Source organism: Eurosta solidaginis, chromosome 1, assembly GCF_040869045.1.
Source record: "Eurosta solidaginis isolate ZX-2024a chromosome 1, ASM4086904v1, whole genome shotgun sequence".
Taxonomy (NCBI): Eukaryota; Metazoa; Arthropoda; class Insecta; order Diptera; family Tephritidae; genus Eurosta; species Eurosta solidaginis.
The window spans coordinates 305,865,986-305,893,600 of NC_090319.1; the positions used below are offsets into that span (position 1 = coordinate 305,865,986).

The following is a 27,615-nucleotide window of genomic DNA, read 5'->3' on the forward strand; positions in this document are numbered from 1 at the left end:
TACAAAGTTTTTTCTAAAGTTATATTTTGCGTCAAAAAACCAATCCAATTACCATGTTTCATCTCTTTTTTCATATTTGGTACAGAATTATAGCATTTTTTTCATTTTACGAAATTTTCGATATCGAAAAAGTGGGCGTGGTCATAGTCGGATTTCGCCCATTTTTAATACCAAGATAAAGTGAGTTCAGATAAGTACATGAAATACATTTAATAAAGATATATCAATTTTTGCTCAAGTTATTGTTTTCACGGCCGAGCGGAAGGACAGACGTGGTCGACTGTGTATAAAAAGTGGGCGTGGCTTCAACCGATTTGGCCCATTTTCACAGAAAGCAGTAATCGTCATAGAATCTATGCCCTTAACAAATTTCACAAGGATTGGTAAATTTTTGTTCGACTTATGGGATTAAAAGTATTCTAGACAAATTAAATGAAAAAGGGCTGAGCCACGCCTATTTTGAAATTTTCTTTTATTTTTGTATTTTGTTGCACCATATCATTACTGGAGTTGAATGTTGACATAATTTACTTATATACTGAAAAGATATTAAATTTTTTGTTAAATTTTACTTTAAAAAAATTTTTTTTAAAGTGGGCGTGGTCCTTCTCCGATTTTGCTAATTTTTATTAAGCGTACATATAGTAATAGGAGTAACGTTCCTGCCAAATTTCATCATGATATCTTCAACGACTGCCAAATTAAAGCTTGCAAAAGTTTTAAATTACCTTCTTTTAAAAGTGGGCGGTGCCACGCCCATTGTCCAAAATTCAATTCTGCGTCATAAGTTCAACTGATCTACCAAATTTCATCGCTTTATCTGTCTTTGGTAATGAATTATTGCACTTTTTCGGTTTTTGAAATTTACGATATCGAAAAAGTGGGCGTGGTTATAGTCCGATATCGTTCATTTTAAATAGCGATCTGAGATGAGTGCTCAGGAACCTACATACCAAATTTCATCAAGATACCTCAAAATTTACTCAAGTTATCGTGTTAACGGACGGACGGACGGACATGGCTCAATCAAATTTTTTTTCGATCCTGATGATTTTGATATATGGAAGTCTATATCTATCTCGATTCCTTTATACCTGTACAACCAACCGTTATGCAATCAAACTTAATATACTCTGTGAGCTCTGCTCAAAGTTAAAGTGAAAGTTAAATATTAACTTCTCATTTACACAATAAAAGTAAAAAATTTGTTTTCTTATCGGTCACCACGCTTAAAAAGGTTAACTTGAATTAATATCAAAGACAAAACTTGAATTAATATCAAAGAAAACAAAATGTTGCGTAAATATTATAATTGCATAAGTTGATAATATGCAATAGCTTTACCGCGGCAGTCCCCGAGTGCCACACGTCCTTTTTTGATTACATTTAACGTTTGCCATCTCCTTTTGACAATCCCTATACCAGTGAAATGAAAAAAATAAAATCAGCTGATGAGATGAGCCAACCATATAATTCAGCCATGATGCAAGCACTACGCGCAAAGAACAAAATATGCTAGTCTTCGGTTTCCTTTTTGAAATGTGCCAGTTGTTGTTGTTGTTGTAGCGATAAGGTTACTCCCCGAAGGCTTTGGGGAGTATTATCGATGTGATGGTCCTTTGCCGGATACAGATCCGGTACGCTCCGATAACACAGCACCATTAAGGTGCTAGCCCGACCATCTCGGGAACGATTTATATGATCACATTAAACCTAGGCCATGCCTCCCTCCCCACCCCTAAGTCCCACGAGGACCACATCTGTTAGTGAAACAGGATTCGCCGCGGATAGGTGAGGTTGACAATTGGGTTTGGAGAATCTATATATTGCGCTGGCAACCTGAAGGTTGCGCTACACAGCTCCTTGAATCTGGTATTTTAGTTGCCTCTTACGACAGGCATACCTACCGCGGGTATATTCTGACCCCCTAACCCGCTGCCAGTATTTCAACCTAATAGTGACACTAGGGATAAAACGAGACCATGAAAGTTTCGATACCTATATTTGCAAGCAGCATCGAAAAAAGTATCGATTTGCAAGATATATTTGCGCCCATATATGAACTCTTCATTCCTGCAATACACAAATCGCGCAGCCGGTGTTGTGCCCAGCCAGGGTAATATCTTGAAGCGCGACAGCGGATATGAAACAGTAATGCCAGATTGTGGAAAATTACCCTTTTTGAGGGATATTTCACTGTAAAAAAAGAAGAGAAATTCTTGTAGCAAATTCACCTATGTAAGAAAAGCTGATCATAATTTAACTAAACAAAATTCCAGCACTCTTACTAAACAATACTGTAAAATGATTCCTTGAATTTCATTCGTTATGTACCGTGACACAATTTCACTAGATAATGCATTTGCATTCCTGGCAACTCAAGAAACAATTGTCGTTATTTGTTTGGCTTGGTCTGTCCTTCGTATTTTGCAGAGTTCACAACAGCATACAATTATTTAGTATCTACCCTACAAATTTTGCGACTTTCTTCCATTTATTGTATCGCTAATTGTGTGCTAAAAAAATAAGAATTTATTCAGAAGACATAATTTAGAATTTTTATGTTTATGTTTAATTTATTTAGTCTATGATCAGAAATAATCTTACAGACTAGAAACAAAAGTAATTAAAAACAAAATAAACAACTTATAACTACACAAAAATGTGAAAATATGAATAGCATAAGCAAACAAATAAAAAAATACAAATAGATATTGCAAGTTAAAATTAGAGATATACTTCCAGAGTTGACTTGAAAATATTTCTCGACAAAGAGAAATCAATAAAAAACCTCCCCAAGAGTCTGTTAAATTCAGTAAGCGCGCGAAAAATTGGGTCAAAACTACAATAATTAGCCCTGCAAGCACGCAAGTAAAATGGTAAAAATGTACGAAGACTCCTATTAGGTACATTAAATGAAACCTTCGCTAAGAGAGCCGAGCAATCCAGAGAGCCAGCGATGAGATCATAGACGAACATTAGCAGATGTACTACCCTTCTGGATTCGAGAGGTTGGAGATTTATGAGTAAGCAGCGCGAGTAATAGGATGGAATTGGGTCACCAAAGCTGAGTGCATTTAAGCAAAAACGAATAAATTTTCTTTGAACCCTTTCAATTCTGGCAGCATAGCTGTTATAGATAGGATTCCATACAACTGAGGCATATTGAAGTTTTGCACGAATAAGAGAGGTATAAAGAGCCTTCCTGGTATAGGGATCCCTAAAGTCTTTTACATATCTACGAAGAAAGGCAAGGTTTCTGTAAGCCTTTGGGAGCATATAAGAGATGTGATTGACGAAAGAAAAAGTGGTATCAAAAACAACACCTAAGTCAATAAATTCATTGAAAGAAGCCAGTCGAGCACCTGAGATATCATAGAGGGTAGAATGTATGTTAGTTGATTTAGAAAAAGACATATGGAAACATTTATTAACATTAAGAAAGAGATTATTGGCCTTACACCATTCGATATGATTATTTAGGTCATTTTGTAGGAGTAGGGAATCCGACGGACCATTAATTCTATGAAATAACTTAAGATCATCTGCATATAGAAGGAAAGAGGACGATTTAAAGCTGGAAGCAATATCATTTATAAAAAGCACAAACAACAGAGGCCCGAGAATGCTACCCTGAGGAACTCCGGACGTTGCATAAAAAGGGTGGGACTTACAGCCCTCGATTTCGACACACAGAGACCGGTTCGACAGATACGATTTTAACCAAGATAAGATAGAATTAAATCCTATACACTCAAGTTTAGATAATAAGATTTGGCGTGAAACTTTATCGAAAGCCTTTGAGAAATGCGTATACATGGTATCCACCTGGCAACCGTCCTTAAATGCGGAAATGCAGAAATCAGAAAACGACACCAAGCTAGTAACAGTAGAGCGGCCAGCAATAAACCCATGTTGACGCGGGCAACCACCCTTTTAATGACGAAAGATAACTTCTCCTTTATGATTTTTTCCAAAAAGCTTCGAGCATACTGTGAGTTTGGCAATAGGCCTATAGTAAGAGATGTAAGTTTTGTTCCCGGATTTGAAAATAGGACATACTGAACTCGTTTTCCATCTGTCAACGAAAGTGCCAGAGGACAGAGATAAATTGAAGATATGGCAAATGGGGGCACACAAAATTAAACTACAGTGCTTCAGAACAAAGGCGCAAAGGCCATCAGTGCCACAATGAAGCGAGGGTTTAAGGGAGAGCATAGCATTGCGAACATCATCCTCGGAGATAATGAGGGAGGCAAAATCTATCGGATCACGAAGTCCCGAGCGCGATTACGAGCCAGCCAGACCTACATTGGCGTCGTCAAAGTTGGATTTAAAAAATACTGCAAATAGCTCAACTGTTTCAGTTAGAGACTGGGAGCTTACCCCATTAAAGGTCATGCAAATAGGAATATTCGTTGAACCACGTTTGGAGCGAATAAAGTTCCAAAAGTCTTTTGGATTTTCTTTAAGCTCTTTTTTAAGCCTACGCATTATAGCGATTATAAAGAAATTTGTCGAGAACATTAAATTTGCCGCACACTATTAAAATACTGTTCCCTAAGATAAATGATATCCATATTTCCCTTATACATTTATTGAATTGACCAAGGTAATTTATGCAACCTAGGCAAAAAACGAGGTACTGTACTGTGAAATATCTCAGACAACTTCGATAAGAGAATATCATAACACACACTGACGTCATTAGACAGAAATATATTTGCCCAATTGAGTGATAGTAAAACATTGTTCAACTCACTTAAGCAATGGAATCGACGTAGGGATAGCAGCAAAATTATTTAATTGAATGATAAGCGGTAAGTGATGTCTATCGGAAGGACACACAGGAAAAGTACTCTCAGATAGATCAAATATTAAATTCTCATTGACAAACACAAGATCAAGCAACCTCGAAAGGGTATTAAATAAATTATTGATTTGAATCAAATTGCATCTTAAGATATTATCTATAAGGTTGATTTCATAAGATCGCGTTACATTAGTAGGTGCTAGAATACCATTACTTTGAAAGTCTGTCCAAACAATATTAGCAGATTGAAATCTCCAAGTATACAAAAACGAGCATCAGTATGGCTTTCACATAGATTGACGATGTTATCTACATGAGAAAAGTATAAGGAATCAGCACTGTTCGGCGGTATATACGAGCAACACATGAAAATTGAGCTGGATGAACTCGAAATACAGACGCACAGCTGATCAAGTAATGTATCATGATGTAGAAGATGAAACCTTAATGTATGCAGGTTTCTGTTAACTGCAATTAACACTCCTCCCCCTTTTTTTGACCAGTTTTCACGAAGTCTCGATCCTTCCCGAAAGTAAGGAATAACTTAGAGTCAAAATATTCTTCATCAGAGAAGTCTTCATTGAGCCACGTTTCCACGATGACATAAACGTCGTAGTCCAAAAGAGACGAAGACAACAGAAAATCTTTAGATTTGATGCGCATGCCACCGACATTTTGAAAGTACACTCTTAAAGATGTATCCGATAAGCAGTTATGGATTTTTTGATTGTTGGTAAGTGGATCACTATGTGAACCTACGAGGCGTTTGGGGCCTTTGAAAAAAACCGAAAAGGCTTAATAGTGACGTTGGAGGGCCACAGAGCAGAATCAAAGAGTTTATTACAGTCAACTGAGCGCACACGAACTTTAAATGAGACTGTCACCAAAGAGCTAATATCAGCATCCCTCCTTACCAACTTAAAGCACGCTAAGGCTGAAGTATCAATTTTGATAGCTCAGCGATGTATTTAATAATTTTCTCCTCTGTGACCGAAGGTTTGAATGATGAAATATGAATCCATTTATATGGTACAAAAACATCTAGCTCAGCGTTGCTGTTATTGCCATTAACTGCAGATGTGTTTCCATTTAATTCACTTGGTGCACGAATGCCTCGCTTGGCTGAGGTAGGAGCGATTGATGGATTAGGAGATTTGCTAGTAGAGCGAGCAGTGACAGTGGCATAAGAAAGAGTATTTGTTGCCTCACTATTAGTCGCAGTTGTCGAAAAATTAGAATGTGTGATAGCATTTCCGCTCTACATGGAATTGCCCGCTGGGGGTGCAGGAGCTTTCGGTCTCACCTTATTTTTTGCTGGAGTATTTGAAGAAGAATTGTTATTGTTAGTAGACGGAGCATTTGACAAAACTGATTGTGCATTAGTTGTAGGTGTAGAAATAGATGAGGTTACAACTGTATGTGTAGATACAGGAGCAGTATTAGCGAGAGCAAACGATGATTGCATTTGTTTATTTGCATATGTAGATGTGAAAGAAGAGGGATGATGAGCATCGTTAATATTACACGAATACAATTAGAAGGACCGTTTCATGACTGCATAGAAATTGTTAGTGGACTATGAATATTAGAGTTGTTATTATTTCTGATAACGACATTCCAAGAATTTGTAGGAACATTCAAATTGTTGTTGGACGCATGCAGAGAATTCAATAATTATTCCTTTAGCAAGTCAAGTTGTTGAGATAACTTTAGGAATTTACTATCAATAGTTCGAAACCAAGCTTTTGAGCCGTGAGCACAGAATCAATGTGTTTCATCACATTCTTATGCCAAAAAAAAGCGTTTCCCAAGAAGTTCTCAGGAGGAGGAAGAGTACAATGGTTGATTGGAATCAGTGCCGAACGATCCATTCAAAGCGTTTTGTAAGACGTTCATCATGCATCGTTTCAGGTTAGGTTAGGTTATGTGGTAGCTGCCCTGATAAGGAAAGCTCACTTGGACAACACGAAGGTCCGTTGTGATACCACAAGCAATAAAATAAAGGTGACGTAGGTATAGCTACTTAGAGAATCGTTGGGTAGCAACGATAAAGCTCCGAATGATACCGATCTCAACTTTGGATAAATCTTCGGAAGCCGCGACCAAAGTACTTTCGCCTAGTTCTGGCAAAAGCTGGGCAATCAAGCATAAAGTTATTTGGTGATTCCATCTCATCATTCTCCATACAGCTACAGCAGGATGGAGTCTCCAGTATATTGAGCCGTACCGCATAGATACCCATGGGACAGTGCCCTGTCAAAACCCCAATGACAATTGATATGTGAGGCTTAGTGAACCCAATTATTTCGGCAGACCTCCTGCCATCCACTTTCGGCCAGCAAATTTTGCTACCCTACAAGAGGTGGTGTCCGCCCAACGTTTGCTGAGCTGATTCGAGGCCCAGCTATGGAGGAGCAAACCATAGGTGGCCAGCGGAATCCCGAGATCCCTACAGCCATTTTCATCCGGTGCAGTTGTACCGCTGCGGGCCAAGATAACCGCTTAACAGTTACCCGGGATATAACTATGGCCCGGGACCCAGACCACCTACGATCGCACTGTAGTTGAACTCAAGGCCTTGATAGCCGCTTGGCTATCAGAGTAGATGTTAAATTCCCTAACCACAGTAGCACTGGCTAGCATTTCATCCAACGCATCCTTAATCGCAGCAACTTCCGCTTGGAATTCACTGCAGTGATCAGCCAACTTAAACTTCCGGCTTACATTTAGCTCTAGACAAAAGATTCCCCCCCCCCCCCCCCCCCCCCCAACCTTTCCGTCCCACTTCGAGCCATCCGTGAACAAGGTAACCGGTCCCATGCCCCAGATAATTCCTCTTCCCCACTCCTCTCTCGGGGGAATGACTGGGGTGAAGGTTGTATAGGGAGCAGTTATCGGCATACAATAGTCCGTCCTGTCCGGGATAAAGTCAAAACTGGTAAGAAGGCTAGAGTGTCCGAAGTCAGAAAGCCCATAGCCCATATCACGAAGCCTGACCAACGACCGGGCCGCGGCTGCCTTTCCTGCAATATCTACTGGATGTATGTTCAGCCTAGGTAGGTGTTGTTTTAAGAGCGCCACTGATACCGATCAGCGCCGTCGGTTGCACTGACACTAGAATTTTGTAGGTGCTCGCCATGTGCAGTGCTTTCCACGACCAGCACCCCATAGAGCAGAATCGGTTTGACCACCATCTCATAAAGCCAGTTTACTACTCCTGGCGAGAGTCCCCATCTCTTTCCGATAGCCCCCCTACTGCAATCGAGGGAGTTCTGAAATTGGACATCTTATATCTCCTTGTAAAAAGAACCAACTCCGTTTTTCCCGGGTTGACCGCCAATCCACATGATTCAGCCCACCAAGCCACAGTATCCAGGTAGCCCTACAGAACATCGCGCAGGGTGCCCAGAAATTTGCCTCTGACTAGGATAGCGAGGTTATCTGCATAGGCAACTAGCCGACAGCCATTGGCTTCCAGCTCCATAAGAAGCTCGTTGACTACCACCACGACACAGCGCAGAGGAGATAGAATACCTCCCTGTGGCGTGCCCCTGCACACCTTCCTCTCAATTATGGCCCCTCCTCACTCCGCTGTGACAATTCAGCTGCATAGAAGTTAGCTAATAAATTAAACCAGAGCCGCCTCGACTCCTATACCCACCAGAGCTCTTTCGATTGCCCCCGGTAAGACATTGTTAAAAGCCCCTCGATGTCTAGAAAGGCACCCAGAGCAAACTCTTTGCGATATAGGGACCGCTCTATTTGCTTTACAATCGAATGGAGAGCCGTTTCCGTCGATCTGCCCTTGCAGTAGGCATGCTGTGAAGCCGACAGTAATCTCCGAGGAATCCTTTCCCGTAGGTACAGGTCAATCATCCGCTCAAACTTCTTAAGAAGAAACGACGAGAGACTGATTGACCTGAAATCCTTAGGTGATACATGAGAGCTTCTGCCGGCCTTCAGAATGAAGATAGCGTGCATCATGTAAACTTTCATTCAAACACATTTTATAAATCGGACTCCCTTTTTTATATAAAAATGACCTCTCTTGATAGTTAATGTAGTATATCGTTAGCTTAGTAGTTCTAACCAAATAATTTAAAATTTTACAGGAACAGAATTACAGAATTTTTCTTTTTCGGGTGTTTTTTTATATCATATCAAAATCGGCGAAATTCGAAACAGTTTCGAAAAATCTGCTGGTTAGCACCTTTGTGAATTAAGGTAACGATATATATTGTAACGAATTTAGGGAAATTTCGCCTTCTGCTAAGGTTCGAATCGCTAAATTGTCGAATAAATAACTCCAATATTCAGTAATAGTCTTTATTAGACTACTTTGAGAATACTTTACAATAACACTTATACTTCACAACTAATTGCGTGTTTAAATCAAACTGATTAGTAATTCCTCAGCTTGCGCTGCTTTTATACTCTCTGTTGCCTCGTCAGTATATTTCTCCAAAGGACTAGACGTTTTACCTTCTAAAATCTCCTGCTTGGTTACCAGCTATAAACATGCATATTTGTAGTTTATGCGTTTCTCACAGTCATATGCGTGTGTATGTGTGAGTAACTCCTTCGGCTGATGATTACATGTGTTTGTGAGTTATCTCTTCGTTGGCCTGTATGTATGTGTGTAAATGATGATTGATTTGTTCATGAAAACAAGAGTGGGAGCTTGCTTTATTGTTGTTGTGCCTTTATTTACTAACAACATAGTGATGCTAAAATCCGCCACAATCTGTATATTTCTATTCTATTAATTTAAGGATTGCGCTCAGCTGCTGATATCGCTTCTGTTATCAAAATATACCATTTTCGAAATTTTTCGAAGTTCGATTTTTTTCAAAAACGAGATGATTAATTGCTTTATGGTATTTGGTTCTTATTTATTTATGATTATATTTGTTTATTATAGCGATTTTGGTTGTTACAATGCATCTTCGATAAAAATTCGAATCTTGAAAAATGTTCGAAGTAATTTGACTGTGGATAACCTAAAACATAATCCGTATAAAAAATCTAATAGTCGAAAATTTCTGAAATTTTGATTGCTTTGGTGTCATAAAAATATGTACGATCAGGGGGAGAATAAATACAATAGGGGGACTCATTTAACCTTATAAATGCCTTATAAAGTGTGTAAACGTATAAATTTATCTAGTGCGTAAACGACCTTCCAAATTTTGTATGAAAAATCATTTACACAATTTGTATAAATTTACGCGCACATTTTATGGTGTAAATGCGGTAAACTCAAAGGAATGCAACCGTGTAGACATTACAGCATTTACATTTTCATCAGAAATCTCCAACATAAGCAAGTCATTTACAAGAATATATTAAAAAAGACGTTTTTGTTTTGATTTTTCATTTAATTTTGGCATTTTTTAATTTGTATAACAATCAAAAAAGTTTGTTTGGCAATAATACAGCTGATCGACAATTAAGTTTATCTAGAATATTACTAGGTGCGTTCATAAAACAGCGTGTGTAAATGGATATAATTTTACACCTTATAAGTTTATATGCTTTAATGAGTCCCCCTAATAATGTGTGTATATTAAGTGTTCATATACATACAGATGTACCTTTACATAAATACGCGTATTCTAAAGAAGTATGCTTTTAAATGCATTTAATTTCTAGTTAAAAGGAAGCTTTTAATGGCAGTTTTAAATTTCAATATTCTTCTACTATAGATTCCCTTTGTGCGGCTTAAATTTCTTTGCTAAACTTGCGATTCTATGGATCGTAATCCCGGCAGGTTGATGGCGGCAAACTCATTGAAACAGCATTATCCAAGCTAATTACAAAAAATATGAAATGTATGTATGCATATACATATGATTATTATTTACGTAACCATTTTTCGGCTTCAATAAATTCGCACTCACCGTCTCGATTCGCTTTCCAATAGATTTGGACCTAAAGGATGCTGCGAAACATGCCGTAGCGAATCTCCCAAAGTGTTACGCAAATGTTGCATTTCCCTATTAGCTTTTGAACTACGTAATATGTACTGTTGACGCCGTTTGGCTTCCTGAGCTAATTGCTCACGCAATATAGATATCTGAAAAAAAAAAATAAATTTTTTAAAATATAAGCAAGTTTCGAAACATCGATAATTTTGAGATTTACAAAGGTGACTAGGTTAGGTTAGGTTGAAGTGGCTGCCTCCGCTGTCCAAGCGAAGACTCACGTAGGCCGTTGTGGTCCGTTGTGCTATCACGCGGGGCCTCTGTTTCCTATTTCCCGACTTCCGAAGAATGTTTACACCCCATTGAGGCTAAACCAGCGCGTTTGCGTGATGAAACGCAAGATGTCGTTTGTGTGTTCTGTTCAAGCTCCGCATAACCCGCAAAGGAGTGTATGTGGAGGCATCGGTACCTGGTTTTTGACAGTGTGGGACAGTGGCACAGATAGTGCTCTACGCTTTCTATCTCGTCCTCGTCCCCACAGCTGCAGCAGAAATCATTTGTCTGTAGGCCCATATAGGCACCATGAGTGCCCATGAGACAGTGACCTGTAAGAAGGCCCACTAATGGGCTTATAGATATACGGTTTAACAGTATCACCGATTACGATCTCTTTTCATCCAGCTTAGGCCAGATTTGCTTTGATATTGTACATGTAGCTTCTATAGACCATCTGGCGTTAGCATGATCCGTGAATAGAGATCGCAAGCAGTGCTTGCAGGTGTTTAGAGGAGGGCTGGCCCAACCAGCGGAGGTTATTGTTTGCAGGTTGGTGCCTTCCCTAGCTAGCTCATCCGCAGCGCAGTTAACTGAGATGTCGCAGTGGCCAGGAACCCATATAATGCTCAGTTTGCATTTATCAGCTAGCTTGTTGAGGGTTTCTCTCCACTGTAACGCCACTAGTGACGAGGTGTTACTGCATTGCAGGGATTTTACGGCAGCTTGGCTGCCCGAGAAAATTGAAATAGAATTAGTCACCTGCAGGTTACCAAGATAGAGGGCTGCTTCCCATATAGTTATAAGTTCAGCCTGAAAAACACTGCAGTGGTCGGGTAAGCGTAAGCTCTCGCTTAGATTGAGCTTTTCTGAGATTGTTCCGCTTCCGACTCTGTTGTTCAGTTTAGAGCCATCTGTAAAAACGGAGATTTCGTGAGATCCCGTCTCCCTGCCGTTTTCCCACTAGTTCCTCTCTGGGATTCTTGTGGAAAATTTGTTGTCCCAGCAAGGGGCGGTATTGTATGGTCCAACTTTAAGAAGGTTTCGGGGACCTGCTTCAGGATCCGGGTGTGACCAAACCTGCAGTCCCTCCATGGTTCGATGGCGTTGAGCCTTTCCGCGTTGCAGGAGGCACAATATTTTCCATATAGATCAGTGGGGAGATGGAATAATATGGTTTCAAGAGCTTTGGTGGGAGTGGAGGGAAGGGTACCGCTAGTAAGCATTGCCGCCATCCTCTGTATTCTCGTTACTTTGCTCTTGTTAAATTCGATATCGAGTGCCGTCCACCATACGGGGACGGCGTAGAAGAGTATGGGTCTCACCACTGCCGTGTATATCCAATGGACGATGCGTGGCTGGAGACCTGACTAAGCTACCAAATACACTTCAGTCCAGCAAATTCTTTAACTTCAATTCAGACTTGTTAAGTTTCCATTCAAATGTACCCATATCGGGAGAAGATTAGTTAAACGGTCACACCTATTGGATGGAGCGAAGCACTGCTACAACAACAACAACAACAGCATTAGCTAAACGTCAATTATGTGTTACCTCTTTTCATTAGACCATTCAGGTCGAGATTCTGAAGAAAGGCAAGGATGGTTCTATGCTTCATTGAGTGCATGTAGCTATTATTCAGCATATGAGAGCCCATAACCCCTGATTGTCTGCTACTCACAATGTCATCGCAAACGACATATTCATGTACTATCTCGAAAATCAATTTCCTCACAAAATCGATAGCTAATAAGGATTTTATCTCAGCTGAGGATATTGCCTTGAATGCCGCCCAGCTTCATTTTCATTATTCGAATCTAATGATCTCGTTAATGGCGTCTCAGGGAAGCTGTGTAAGTTGGTACTGCTCTGTCAGTGCAGGACTGATTAACCTTACTTCTGCCTAACCAGGCTACTTTTGGTTGTCTCTTCGATTGCTAAGGGTACGGAAGTTAGCTCGAACAGTATCGCCGGTACAAGAAAACAATGCGCCAAGTTAGTGTGAATTGGTTCAAGATGTCGTAGATGTAAAACAAGTACCTACATAACTTGTCAATAGACCTACCCCTCTGCATTACACTTAAGAGTCTAATATAGGTGGAAATGGCTGCAGTCAGTACTGTCGAGTTTCTAGGAGTCTGTGGGCTTTATACATTGAAATATGATCTTAAGATAAATAGAAGGATATATTCACATGTTCACACAGTACTCATCGGATAAAAATTCTTTGAGGATTTCCTGCAACAGTTTGTCCATATTCTATCTCCTCTACTCTATGAGTTGTGAACGAGGTTCTGGTAGGGCAAGAAGTCAGTGGTTCACAAGTGATTTCTTACGTTGGTGATCTAACAGTTCTGATCAGGCAAACAGTACTGATCTGCGCGGACTGCAGTGAACATATCCAGGATCGAGATCGGTCTTATTCGAAACTAAATCGTTGCTCTATACGATTATCTAGGTTAGGCTGGGTTAGATAAAAAGGGTGTGCATCGGAGTTTCACACACTTACACTCGGAGACATTTTCGTTCATTGTGAGTGCTGGGAGGGCGGCATATTCATCCAACCCGATTACTTTCTTGTTGGTATGCGCCACCGTCGGAGCATTGGTGCAATAGCGTAATGACCTGTGATGACACCCACCCAAAATTACTCTCACTGCTGACTTACCTGATTTTCTAAACGCAGAACTTGTTGTCGGTGCGACTGTTCGCGTGCGTCCAATAATTTCTCGGCATGTAAATGAGCACTACGATAACGTTCAGTATCTATGCCACCATCCATACACTTGGCACTATCATGCAGACGTGCTTTTAACCTTGCCAATTCAGATTCCTTCTCAGCTAAAAGAGTTTCTAAACGACGCACCTTCAAACGTAAATCACGTGCCTCCTGTTCTATAACAGCATGATCCAAACCACAACTGAAATTGCCTCCTCCTGTTGCTGCATTTTCCATACGATTTGAGTCATAATCACCCGCATCGTAATATGAGCTGTTCTTCTCGGCACGATCGTATGCTGCTGTACCACCACTACCAGAAAATTTACTTTTACGCTCAGACTCCAATTGTTTAACTTTATCTTGTAGAGCTTGTAATTTATGGCGTAACTCAAATTTTTCACGTTGTGACGATTTCAGCTGGCGACTAAGCTCTTCCTCCTCACGTTTGTCAAAACTACTTTTCCCAATAGCACCATTATCTCCAGCCTCCTGATTCCATTTGGCAATACGTAATTGAGATTCTAAAGCCGAACGTTGCACTTCTAAATCATTAACTTGTTCTTGTAAACGTTGTATGCGATCGAGTTGAGCTTGTTGGCTACGGCGTAGCACATTAAGATTACTCTGCGCATTATCCAAGCGTTCTGCGAGTATTCGTTTGTCATTCTCAGCTGCTTGCGATTGTTTTTGTAATAATTTAAGTTTCTCTTCATTCGTTTGCGAACAATGTCCTTGTTCGGTTAATTCTTTGTTTAACACTTTTAATTCACCACGTAATTCCGTTTCTGTAACGGCGGCCTTTTGTAGACGATCTTTCATTTGGTCCACTGTGGTCTTAAGTGCTGTGCAACGTTCTTCCAGTTGGACCATTGCGCGATTTTGATTGTCTAGGCGCTCTTGTGATTGTCGTACTTGACAATCTTTTTCCTGGAGTGCCATTTGTAAACGATTTATATCTCCTTCCATCGCTACGCGTTGCAAATCTAACTTCGCAGCACGTCCTTCTGCTTTCGCTAATTCCTCTTGTAGATGGCGTTTTTCGTTCTCTAATTTCGATCCGTGCGTACGACATTTCTCTAGACGTTCCTGGAAATGGAAATATGTATATATATTGTGACGAATATCAGCATCACTAAGCTGTTAGTTAATAATCACACAACAACAAAAACATGAAGCAGCCACTCTTATGTACATGTACACATTAAAGCTAGCCACACTTATGTACAAGGTAACGAAAAGATACCTCACACACACAGATGTAGTCAGCAGCCGAAGTAGTTACTCACACATACACACGCATATGGGTATGGGAGAGGGGTGGACTACAGATATTAGAGCCGCAAAAGTATCTATATTCGGCTTACTCGATATTTTCGATATTTAAGAGGGAGTGTGTCGATATATCGCGATATATATCGAATTGTTTATAGTGAAAATCGCTTTTACAATATGTACATGTATATATATATATTTAATATTGTCTTCATAACTTCGAAACTATCATAAAACATTCTGCAAAGTTGTCCGCGATTGTAGCTTATACAGCGAAACGAGGGTATATACAAAGTTACAACACTCTTTGTCATCCACTATGGGAAAAGGTCGAACGTCTGCGGTGACTAAACCCTAGTAGGGTGCTGTCAAAAGCCTTTTTAAGTGATGATGGATCTTCATATGTTTTTTTCATATAAAAATCAATCTTATTTGGCGAGCTATGTGAATCTAAATTTGCAGTTGTATGCGATCGTTCTAGATGGTGAAACAAATTGGACGTATTAGCACTAGTTTTATAAATTTTTTTGCAATAGTGGCATATTGCAAAAGTATTACTGATTTTGACAAAATGGATACATATGTATATGAATACACGTATATATGTGTATATAATATGAAAAAATAACGTATTTTTCACATTGAACTTTTGTAAGAATTTAGGTATTCATCTAAAATAAACACAAATCTGACATGTTTTATTTGTCTTACCCAAGTTTTAGACGCTGGTAATTCTGCCTCTAGAAAAAGGAATAAGAAATGGGAATACAGTACTCGATATTTAGAAAAAACATCAATAATCGCACCATGAACCTAGTACTCGATGTATCGATATTTTATCGACACTTTTGCAGCTCTAACAGATATACATTTATACAACTGGTAACTAACCAAGCATGAGCTACAACTGTTCGCGAAATTACTGGACTTTAGGAGAAATGGGTGAACGAGGAAACCGAGAGTATAAAAGCAGCACAAGCTGAGTAATAACGAATTAGTTTTTATAAACACGCTATTGGGTGTGAAGTATAATTGTGAAGTACTACTCCCAAAGTTATCTAAATAAAGACCAGTTTGCAATACTGAATATTGGAGTGATTTATTCAATAGTTTAGCGATTCGAACGTTAGCAGAAGGTTTCAAATAAGCAGAATTTCCGTAAATTCGTTACAATATTATAGTTTTAATTAGGCTTTGAAGCGGATATTTCCTTAAAGAAGAGGGGCCGGTGTAGGATACGAACGCTCTAGTTCTTATATATCAATATCAAGAACCCAATCAGACTGGACAGTCCGCAACCTCAATACAGCCAACAAAGTTGGTGCCGATGAGGATATTAAGATGCACCGCGTAGACTCCCATTCGGCTGTGCCCTGTTAACACTCCAATTAGCAGGGATAGATAAACTTTTGTGCACACTTATAGTTCCACCGAGCGCTTGTAGTCAACAACTTATCAAATAAACAATTTTCTTGTGGAAATAAGGAGGTTTTGGTTAGTTTTATTGATGTTGATGGTCTATTTCCGTATATTAATCTGGTACTTCCTGGAAAAAAACATCAATAAGGTACTAGCCCGACCATCTCGGGAACGGTTTAGTATGACCACGCTGAATCTTCTAAGTCATCCAACCCCCTCCTGCCGCGAGGAGGATTCACCACAGATGGGTGAGGTTGACAATTGGGTTGGAGAAGCTATGAATTGCGCCGTCAATGCTTCTAGTGAATTCACTTGGACACCTGGCAGGAGTTGGTGAAACCCCAGCGTCAATTTAGGTGACTCGAGGCTCACCTGTTCAAAAGCTAAGCGGAATTTCAAAGTCTCTACTGGAAGCTAGAACCACCTTGCTATTTTCTGCTCGCGCCAAGGGATCAGCATTTGCCATGGATATCCTTATGACCTGGCACCTAGGTATTTTTTTATCAAAAAGTAGATCGATGACACTGTGAGTGGTTTTAAGCAATGCCTGACAACTCACGGCTTCACTGTGACAGAGCCTAGCGTCTTGCAATCTGAGTATGTGCTAAATTCTCACAGTAGCAGCGGCGGAGACGCGTCAGTGATCGGGCAGCTCAAATTTTTGGCCGTTATCGAGCTCCTGGCACGGGTGCTTTCAGCTTACTACAATTTAGTACCAAGTTAGCTCGTCTGGAAAAGAGATTTTATTGGGACGTAACTCACTTCCCGGTACGCCACGTCCCTCGTAGAGACAAGCGTCAGGTCCAAAATTTCTTTTAACCATTTGCCAAAGTAACAAAAATGGAAACTCGATTCCTGTTTTTGTTATTGACGGCGAATAACTCTTGCCAATAACGGCTACTTTAGGCTTAGACAGTTAGACAGTTGAAAAGAAAATTCCTTTCGGCGAAGAAAAAAATCAAATCCAACAAGTTGCTTGTCAAGATTTTCTTGATAGAACGCTCGTTGTTAGAGAGAAAAAATCTCCCGAAAATTTACGGTCCTGTCCGTGATACTGTCGGCGGTTATCGAAAGAGGTATTGACAAGCTGTGTGATTTTAACGCAAATATGAAAATATAGCATTGAATTAAAGTCGAAAAGTCATCCTATGTGAACGAACAAAGCAGCTGCGGCCAAGAAGGTATTTCTATTGACACTCGTATTGGGGAACAGAAGAAGGAGAGACCTACATTGAGATAGGAGGTGCTTGAGTAGACTTGGTATCCGTTGACGCTCCCAATTGGCTTCAGTGGCCTACCCAGCGAAGAGCAAATTAATGTTGATGATTTTCTTGTGATAGCCGTCAAAAACTTCACGAAGGCATGTCATCATTAGCCGAAGTGTTACTCATACATACACACGCATACATATATGTAGCTCAATTACCAAGCAGGAGATACATCAGTTCTAGAAAGCGAAACGTCTAGACTTTAGTAGAAATATGCGCATGAAGCAATGGAGAGTATAAAAACAGCGCAAGCTGAGTAGTCAGTAATCAGTTTTGATTTAAGCACGCTATTGGTTGTGAAGTATAAGTGTTATTGTGAAGTACTTTCAAAGCAGTCTAATAAAGACCATTTTGCATTATTGAATATTGGAGTTATTTATTCAACAGTTTAGCGATTCGAACGTTAGCAGAAGGTTTGGAATAAGCGGAATTTCCCTAAATTCATTACAATATAAATCAGGTATGGTCGGCCGCTACCATTTTCAAGATGACCACGTCAAAATTTATAGGCCGTCCTTGCCCTGCTTCCATAAAAAAAAACTCAAGGTTGGCAGAGACTGTGCTAGTAGTGATAAAGACACTCCGCTAAAGATACTAGAGAGCGCCATCGATGTTGATAAAACCCTTTACGGATGTAGATGAGCTATGGTCCAGAAGGTACCAGCCCGGCAGTCTCGGGAACGATTTGATAAGACCTTCTACCCACATCCTTGTGTTGTAAGAAAATTGTTACTAATAAAACATTTACCATAAAATAGACTTTTAAAAACACAAACCGCAACTTACCTCGACTTGAGAATTATCCTCATTACATGATGCTAACTGCATCTCCAGCTGAGTTACCTTTTCACGCATCTGCTGACATTCGTCGGATTTTTGCTTAAATTTATCTTCAAGAGCATTCAAAGCTGAAACTTTCATACTACGCTCTGTATCAAGATTACTCTTTTCTTCCTGCAGATGACGCAACATTTGCTGCAATTTACTAACTTTGGCATCACAACGTAACTGTTGTTCTGCTGCATCTTGCAATTGTTTTTTAGCTGCCGCAAATTGCACTTTCATATCATCTTTTTCACGTTCGATTTGTGCAACTTGATGCATTAAATTACGTACTCCCTTACGTACTAAATCCGGATCCAAGTCACAAGTTGGTACATCTGGACATTGTGATGTACTTCGTGCATCGTAATCGTGACAACTGGCCGTTACTACACCACTTCGTATAGGGCTATAGCGTCTGGTGGGACTAATTAAGCGATATGAAATATTTACACTACCATCGGATTGTATACCGGCAATACGTCTTAGTGTATGTGCGACCGAGCTCAATTTATGTTCAGTCTCGCGCTTGTGCAGCTCTACACAAGCCAGTTGTTCATCTAGTGCGCGTATACGGCCCTCAGCACCACCCAGGCGTGCCTTTAATTCTTGTATTTGTTGTGTGGCATCTGTTAGACAAACTTCGAGATTGTGCTTTTGATCCTCCAAACGTTTCTCACGGCCGCGTGCCTCTTCAATACGCGCCAATAGCTCTTGCTCACGATTATGGAAACGATGCTCATCTTGATTCGACTGACAACGTGCACGCCCAAGTTCGGCTCTTGTTTCGCATAGATTTTCTTCCAAATCGGCAAGCTATAAACATAAAAAATGTACATCTTTAAATGTTGATTTTATATTGTGACGAATATTAGCATCACTAAGTGAAGCACAACAACAAGAAAGCAAGCTGCCACTCCTGTGTACGTAAACAAATCAATCATCATTTACTCACATACATACAAGGCAACGGAGAGATACGCACAAACACATGTAATCATCAGCCGAAATAGTACTCACATATACACACGCATATGGTTACAAACTACAAGTGTATACCTGTACATGGCTGGTAACCAAGCATGGACTTCGAGAAATTACTAGACCTTAGTAGAAATATGCGAATGAATCAACGGAGATTATAAAAGCAGCGCAAGCTGAGTAATTAGTAAGCAGTTTGATTTTAAGGAAGAGTTATTGTGAAGTACACTCGAAGTAGTCTAATAAAGACCATTTTGAAGTATTTAATATTGGAGTTATTTATTCAATAGTTTAGCGATTCGAACGTTAGCAGAAGGTTTGGAATAAGCGGAATTTCCCCAAATTCTTTACAATATATATGTGAATGTATTAGAGTGGGCCAAATAAAATATTTCCCTTTTGGTCACGTCATAATTTTAGCTCTTATTTGTAATGCTAAGAGATACACCTCATTGCCATTTTCGTTTTTCCATAGAAATTTACCCGTGCTTGAAAAAAAGACATACTACCAAAATGACAATTTCTTATGGGATCTCAAAAAAAGATGTCTAAACTGATGTATGTATATTGGAACGATTTTCCGTCATCCCTTGTCAAATTTGGATGACGGAAAATCGTCCCAATATACATCATTTATCCACCCTGCCGGAAAATCAACAAATCAAAATAAGTCATATCTAAGATTGTGCGCAGTTGCCAAGTTTGAAAGTTTTTCGAGGTTAAAGTTCAACCTCTGTATATGAACACTACCGCGAGTTGAAAAGGGAAGCGAGACGCATTTACAGGAAGAATTTTTTTGCGAGAAGCTTGAGCTGCTAGCCACTAGAAATTCGGTGACTGACAGAAGATTTTAAGCCCGGGGCAAACTCTTGTAAAAACGAAAACGCCGACCTGTTAAATGATGTGCAGAGAGTACTTAGAGATTATTTTCCTCCCTTCCTAGGCCTATGTATCAACTTCTATGCAAAATATGGTCGGACGAGTGCATGCCCGACGATTGGAGTCTTAATTGTTCTTTGCCCAGCCCACTAGAAGGGGGATCCTGCAAACTGCGACAACTATCGCGGAGTCAGCCTTCAGTATCGCATTTACTTACTTACTTAATTGGCGCTTAACCGTCTAAACGGTTATGGCCGTCCAACAAGGTGCGCCAGTCGGTCCTTCGCTCCTCCAACCGGCGCCAATTGGCCACACCAAGGGAGTTTAAATCGTTTACCACCTGGTCCTTCCAACGGAGTGGGGGCCGCCCTCTACCTCTGCTTCCATAGGCGGGTTCCGACAGAAACACTTTCTTGGCCGGAGCATCATCTTTCATTCGCATAACATGGCCTAGCCAGCGCAGCCGCTGCGTTTTAATTCGCTGGACTATGTTGATGTCTGCGTATAGCTCGTACAGCTCATCATTAAATCTTCTTCGGTACTCGCCATCGCCAACGCGTAGAGGTCCATAAATCTTTCGAAGAACTTTTCTCTCGAACACTCCCAAAGCCGCTTCATCTGCTGTTGTCGTGGTCCATGCTTCTGCCCCATATAGCAGGACGTGTACGATAAGTGACATGAAGAGTATGATTTTCGTTCGCCGAGAGAGGACTTTACTTTTCAATTGCATACCTAGTCCAAAGTAGCATTTATTGGCAATTTGATTCACCATCAAACCCATCGTTACCGCTTCTTTTTCCAGTTTGGAGTAAGCAGAACTAACAGCGCGGGTGTTTAGGCCGATGATATCAATATTGTTCCAGTGCGGTTAAGTACTGCAGCTAGTATCATTTTCTCCAGCATCAAATTAAAGAAATCGCACGATAGGGGGTCACCCTGTCTGAAACCTCGTTTAGTTTCGAACGGCTCGGACAGGTCCTTCCCAATTCTGACTGAGCTGATGGTGTTGCTCAACGTCATTTTGCACAGCCGTATAAGTTTTGCGGGGAAACCAAATTCAGACATAGTGCCATATAGGCAGTACCTTTCATGCTGTCGAAGGCGGCTTTACAGACGACGAAGAGGTGATGTGTGTCGATTCTCTTTTCACGTTTTTTTTTCCAAGATTTGGCGCATTGTGAAAAGCTGGTTGATGGTAGATTTACCAGGTCTGAAGCCGCACTGATAAGGTCCAATCAGCCGGTTCACGGTGGGCTTCAATCTTTCGCACAATACACTTGAAAGGATCTTATATGCGATATTAAGAAGGCTGATTCCACGACAGTTGGTGCATTTTGCAGTATCCCCCTTCTTGTGGACTGGGCAAAGAACACTTAGATTCCAACCGTCGGGCATGCACTCGTCTGCCCATATTTTGCTAAGAAGCTGCTGCATGCGCCTTACCAACTCCTCACCACCGTACTTGAATAGCTCCGCAGGCAATCCATCCGTGCCCACGGCCTTGTTGTTTTTCAGTCTGGTTATTGCTATTCTAACTTCGTCATAATCGGGCGGGGGGACATATATTCCATCATCATCGATTGCGGGATCGGGTTCTTCATCTCTGCGCGGTGAATTGCTGCCTCCATTTAGGAGAGCAGAGAAGTATTCCCTCCATAATCTAAGCACTCTCTGGACATCAGTTACAAGGTCGCCGTTTTTATTCTTACAGGAGTTTGCCCCGGTCTTAAAACCTTCCGTCTGTCGTCGTATTTTTTGGTAAAATGTTCGGGCGTTATTCCTGGTGGCTAGCAGCTCAAGCTCCTCGCACTCACGCCTTTCTGCTTTTTTCTTCCTGAAAAGGCGTCTCGCTTCCCTTTTCAACTCACGATAGCGTTCACACACTCCTCTTGTCGCGCTCGCTTTTAACGTAGCCCTGTAGGCAGCGTCTTTTCTTTCGGTTGCAACGCGGCAATCTTCATCGTATCAGTTGTTTTTTCGTGGCCGCCGGTAACCAATATTTTCCTCGGCGGCAGTACGAAGTGCTTTGGAGATATGCTCCCACTGCTCCTGTATTCCTTCAGGATGAGTTGTGCTCTCAGAGAGCAGACGTGAGAGTCGAGTTGCGAAATCATTGGCAGTCTGTTGTGATTGAAGCTTTTCGACGTCTAGCTTTCCTTGTGGTTTTTTGTTCCTTGGTTTTAGCCGCGTTGAGGCGGGTGCGTATTTTGGCTGCAACGAGATAATGGTCCGAGTCGATGTTAGGTCCTCGGATCTAAAACACTGGAGGCATGCCGTCCGTCTATCACAACGTGATCGATCTGATTGCGAGTATTTCGATCAGGAGACGGCCATGTAGCTTGATGTATCTGTTTCGAGCACTGGCAATGTCAATCAGCCACAGTCCATTAGGAGAAGTTTCATTGTGTGCGCATTTAAGGTTCCTTAAAGGGTGCGAAAGTCTGAAGCCCCCCTAAATCGGCTGATTGGACCTTATCAGTGCGGCTACAGGCCTTCAGATTTAGTAAAATCGACCAGATGCTCATTATGCGTCAAATCTTGGAAAAAACCGCGAAAAGGAATTCACACAAACATCACCATATAAAAGACGATAAGCATAAAGGCGGCTGCCGTGGTGTGGTAGTAGCGTGCTCCGCCTACCTTATCACTTAGGAGGGAAATGGATCGGAGAACAGCATAATGAACGTCCCGCAGACGGAAAGCCTCCTAAGGGGTGTCCCAAAGGTGGCGTGGTTTCTCCGTTATTCTTGTGCTGGGTGGTTCACTTCATTTTGTTGACTCCTAAAAGGTTGGCCACCGTGGTGTGATGGTAGCGTGCTCCGCCTACCACACCGTATGCCCTGGGTTCGCACTCCGGCAAAGCAACATCAAAATTTTAGAAATAATGTTTTCAATTAGAAGAAAATTTTTCTAAGCAGGGTCGCCTCTTGGCAGTGTTTGGCAAGCGCTCCGGGTGTATTTCTGCCATGAAAAGCTCTCAGTGAAAACTCATCTGCCTTGCAGATGCCGTTCGGAGTCGGCATAAAACATGTAGGGAAAATCAAGAGGAGCACGACGCAAATTGGAAGAGAAGCTCGGCCTTAGATCTCTTCGGAGGTTATCGCGCCTTATATTAATTTTTTTATTTAAAAGGTCGAGAAGTTGCACATTCTCAAGCTTAAGAGAACGATGTGGCTTGCCTTATTAGATGCACTTTTTTTGCGGAAGGTACAGGAAAGCGCAAACGACCCTTAATATGATAAACATTTGTTGTAGTGACAACGGGCTATCTGTTAATTCTAGAATGTTGAATTTCCACTTACGCAATTCAGATATACTCGCAAACTAAATATATCTGATGATACTCTGATTGCAATGCTTTCGGTCTTTATACGTGGGGAGACTTTTATGGCCATCTGCAATATAAACCCGTGTATTTTCAATGACAAACTATTCCATGTTCACATTTTCTTTACTAAAGCGATTCTATAATTTAGAGTTCCACCAAGCACAATATAGGCTAATCCTTACTGACGGCACAACAACTGGAGCAGGTACTGGGGTATATGTTCAAGATAGTAGTACGCTTCAATCAAGTGACTATGGTGCTGATAGGACTATGGTGCAAATAGGTGGAGAGGCAGACGCTTATTCGTCTGCAGTGTCGGTCCAGCTGCGCTAAAGACGTTGGATATCTCTACAACTACTTCAAAGGTGGTACAAAAAAGTAAGTTGTATTAATTATTATTTACCTGTTTTTTTATTTGTGCCAATTCTTGTTGACTCCGCTCTTTTGCTTCTGTCTCAGCAGCGAATTTGTTTTGTAAATCTTTCCCACCCTCGTCCTTTTGTGCAAAGTCTATTTGGGTTTTTTGCAGTGTATTTTTGGTGACATTCAATTCTTGCATTGTTTTACTCATATTATTTTCGGTCTCTTTCAATATCGTCGTTAGTCGTGTGCGTTCATTTTCGAGTGCGCTTTTTGATTCCTGTAGTGCGTTTATTTTCTGTAAAGCTTCTTCGATTGCTCTTGCCTGCTCACGCTTAGCGCCCTCAACATGCTTAACATGATCTCGTAACTCTTTATTACTATTCGAATATTTATCCTTTTCAATATTACTGTCAGCCAATTGACGCCTACAATCAGTGAGTTCGTTGCGTAAGCTTTCTATATAAGCTTCACCTGTAATTAAAGCGCAATAAGTATATAACTATGTAAGTAAGTGTGAGGAGAGTCATGAGTACTGAAAACTGTGCTGAATCTCACAAACTCGAATTTTTATTAAAATTTTTTGTATTTTTCCGATAGCAAATCGAAACTCAACAACTTTTTGCTTTACTGTCTTTAATTTAATATGCATTCGATAAAAAATTTATAACTTTTCATTAATTTTTCGATAAAGTGTCGATAATTTTTCGATAACAAATCAATGTGTGTGCATTTTCTTTTCAATAAAAAATCGATTAAATCTATAATTTTTCGATAACAAATCAATATAATAAGTTTTCGAAAATAAACGGACAACACGTCGATAATTCGCCAATAATAAACCGACAGCTCAATCCGATAACAAACCAATAACAAGCAGATAACAAGGCGATAATAATAACTGCTCGATAATTTTTCATGATTGAATATTTCCGCACATTACCAAAATGATTCCAAAGTAGGCCCGAAGTGATCTTGAAATGAAGCCGGAATGATCCCAAAGATGTTTCCATAACGGTCTCAAAATAGTCTCGAAATAATCGCGAAATGACTGTCTAGAAATCATCTCAAAATGGCCCCGGAAATGGCGCCTTAATGATCCCAAGATGTTTCCATAACGATATCAAAATATTTCCGAAACGTTCTTAACACTTTTCCAAAAGGATCTTGCAAACTGTGCAGAAATGATCTCAAAAAGGTTCCGGAATAAGTCCCTACATGACTCTAAAATTATACCATCGGGACGCAGTACGATTTTTGCTTCGTTTATATTAGTTTCGTTTGATGTTTTTCCGCCAATTTCCATACAAAATTGGAGACTTTTGCAAACCATTTTTAAGCAGCTTCCCGAAAAGCTAGAGCCTTGAAACTTGAAACGCACATCGGAACCCGGTGAAAATTTAACGTGAGGTGGTCTAAGGATCGTGAAAATTCTAAAAAGTCTTTGAACTTGGAAATTTCGCTTTCGAGTTTTAAGGCACTTCCGATAACTCAGGGGTCTCAAAGTTTGAACGAAGCTTTAGGCTCTATTAGGTTATAATAATTATGATAAAAGAGTTTTCTATATCGGATAACACTAAAAGAAATGGTGCTAGTAAAATCAACAAATCGGTTCTGTTGTTCTTGACTTAACGGAGATTCGGTGAAATTGATCGAATTATGGTTAATTCGACCGAGTTCTTTGTCAAGCGAACAAATTAGTTTAGTCATTTCAACAGAAGAGAAATTTTCGCTCTTACGTTAAAAAAATTTTGTAAAATTGACAGATTCCTAATCAATCTAACCGATTTTTCTTTAACACAACTGATCTTACATTTCAACGGCGATCAACTGTCAATACATGAGCAAATTTCAAAGATATTTTTACGCTCACTGCGCTCTCTACTTTGTACTTATGACGATGGTGCCACTTGTTAAATCGAAAAAACCCTTTTTCAATTTACTGTGCAAAAAATTATGAGATACCGGGACACCTATTTATCGGGTACAATTTTGCAACTTCTCGTCCAAGCGAAATACAAAATTGCGCCCTCTTGTTGCAAAAGTTTTGCTTGAACGAACAAGATTTATCCAAAATTAGTAACATTTTGTTCAAGTTTTTATGAATTTTCACTCACGCGAACGAATCTAATAATAAAAAACATCCTTTTTTAATGTTGATGTTTCCGACAAAATAAAAGTTTGACTTGTTTGGGAATCGTTTCAACTTAAAGTGTTACGAAAATTAAACTTGCCGGATTACATGTAAAGTTATTCCAGTGGTGAATTACCTTCCTGCGATTTGATTCTTTACTTTTCTATAACTTACAAGTTGTATTTTTAAAATGTTACGTCAAACATTTATACTACATTTTTGTTCGAAACAATCAAGTGTGGCAACTCTACATGCGAGAGAAGAAATTGAGAACGAGCTGAGCTGCAACCATAGCGGAATGATACAAGGTGGCAGCATGGTGACATACCTACAAACATAAATTAAAATTCCATGTACTTTGTTTTTGTAAATTCGATGGACAAATGTCAAAATCGTACTGCGCCGGAAGTTGATGTATCAAATCAAATAAAAAAAGTTTATAATCAGCTGTTCCATGCTGCCACCTTGTATCGTTGCGCCATGGCTGCAACCGAAAGAATTGAGTATCAGTTTTGTGACTACTATTTTCATTTCTATATTCATATGTATGTATATGTAGCAAGCATGCGTATTTATGTATTCACATATTTACGTATTTATATGGCGGCCGCCGTGGTGTGATGGTAGCGTGCTCCGCCTACCACACCCTGTGTTCACAACCCGGGCAAAGCAACATCAGAATTTTAGAAATAAGGTTTTTCAATTAGAAGAAAATTTTTCTAAGCGGGGTCGCCCCTCGGCAGTGTTTGGCAAGCGCTCCGGGTGTATTTCTGCCATGAAATGCTCTCAGTTAAAACTCATATGCCTTGCAGATGCCGTTCGGAGTCGGCATAAAACAAGTCGGTCCCGTCCCGCCAATTTGTAAGAAAAATTAAAAAGGAGCACGACGCAAATTGGAAGAGAAGTTCGGCCTAAAATCTCTTTGGTTGTAATCGCGCCTAACATTTAGTTATTTATATGGCAACATAGTGTTACGAATATTAGCAAAACTAAGGGGTGATGCTATCGTCTCTAAGCCGATGCTAAGCAGTGACGTGAATTCACATCCATAGATCAATCATTATGTATCTACATAAACGAAACAATAATTGCGTCTACAGATATGTACCATGTACAGCGGAGAGTCAATACACAAACACATGCATATATCTGAGATACTCCTGAAAGTATGCAATGAGAAAAACTATAAAATCATGCAATTGTAGTTACAGCTGAGAAGTTTGAGAGCTGCTGGACTAGTAGATTCTGGAAGCGCCTAGAAGATGCGAACGTTGAAATCCGAGAGTATAAAAGGCGGCAATTGTAGAGGCGCTGGAATTCAGTTTGATTTGAGATTTCGATTAAGACGCTATCTAGCGAGCAAGAGCAGTATTATTTTGAATAGTAGAGTTTCATTTGAGCTATCAATCAGTTTGGTTAT

General features: G+C 40.2%; 2 protein-coding genes across 13 annotated transcripts in view; one reads left to right on the top strand and one right to left on the bottom strand.

The window, feature by feature from the left end:
* GatB (glutamyl-tRNA(Gln) amidotransferase subunit B, mitochondrial) overlaps positions 1–27,615 on the top strand; it is a 159,874-nt gene that overhangs the window by 32,221 nt on the left and 100,038 nt on the right. The window contains exon 10 of one of the 6 annotated variants that reach the window (XM_067761386.1): positions 23,834–24,079. The exons of 3 other annotated variants lie outside the window; for them this stretch is intronic. The gene's annotated coding sequence lies outside the window, so the exon portion shown is untranslated. Of the gene's footprint in view, positions 1–15,720; positions 16,092–23,833; positions 24,080–27,615 lie in introns of those variants that run through there. 2 more of the 6 variants (XM_067761385.1, XM_067761383.1) reach the window with 2 other exon arrangements.
* The window catches only part of Root (ciliary rootlet coiled-coil, rootletin), a 132,660-nt gene continuing 106,291 nt past the window's right edge, over positions 1,247–27,615 (bottom strand). For 3 of the 7 annotated variants that reach the window (XM_067761381.1, XM_067761380.1, XM_067761379.1), the window contains exons 10-14: positions 24,105–24,535; positions 18,478–19,329; positions 13,679–14,818; positions 10,714–10,889; positions 9,477–10,622 (exon numbers count right to left, since the gene is read on the bottom strand). In XM_067761381.1, the coding sequence (XP_067617482.1) occupies positions 10,562–10,622; positions 10,714–10,889; positions 13,679–14,818; positions 18,478–19,329; positions 24,105–24,535 (2,660 nt within the window). In that variant the 3' untranslated portion in view covers positions 9,477–10,561. Of the gene's footprint in view, positions 2,197–2,288; positions 2,517–9,200; positions 9,439–9,476; positions 10,623–10,713; positions 10,890–13,678; positions 14,819–18,477; positions 19,330–24,104; positions 24,536–27,615 lie in introns of those variants that run through there. The other 4 variants (XR_010948983.1, XR_010948984.1, XR_010948982.1 and 1 more) reach the window with 4 other exon arrangements.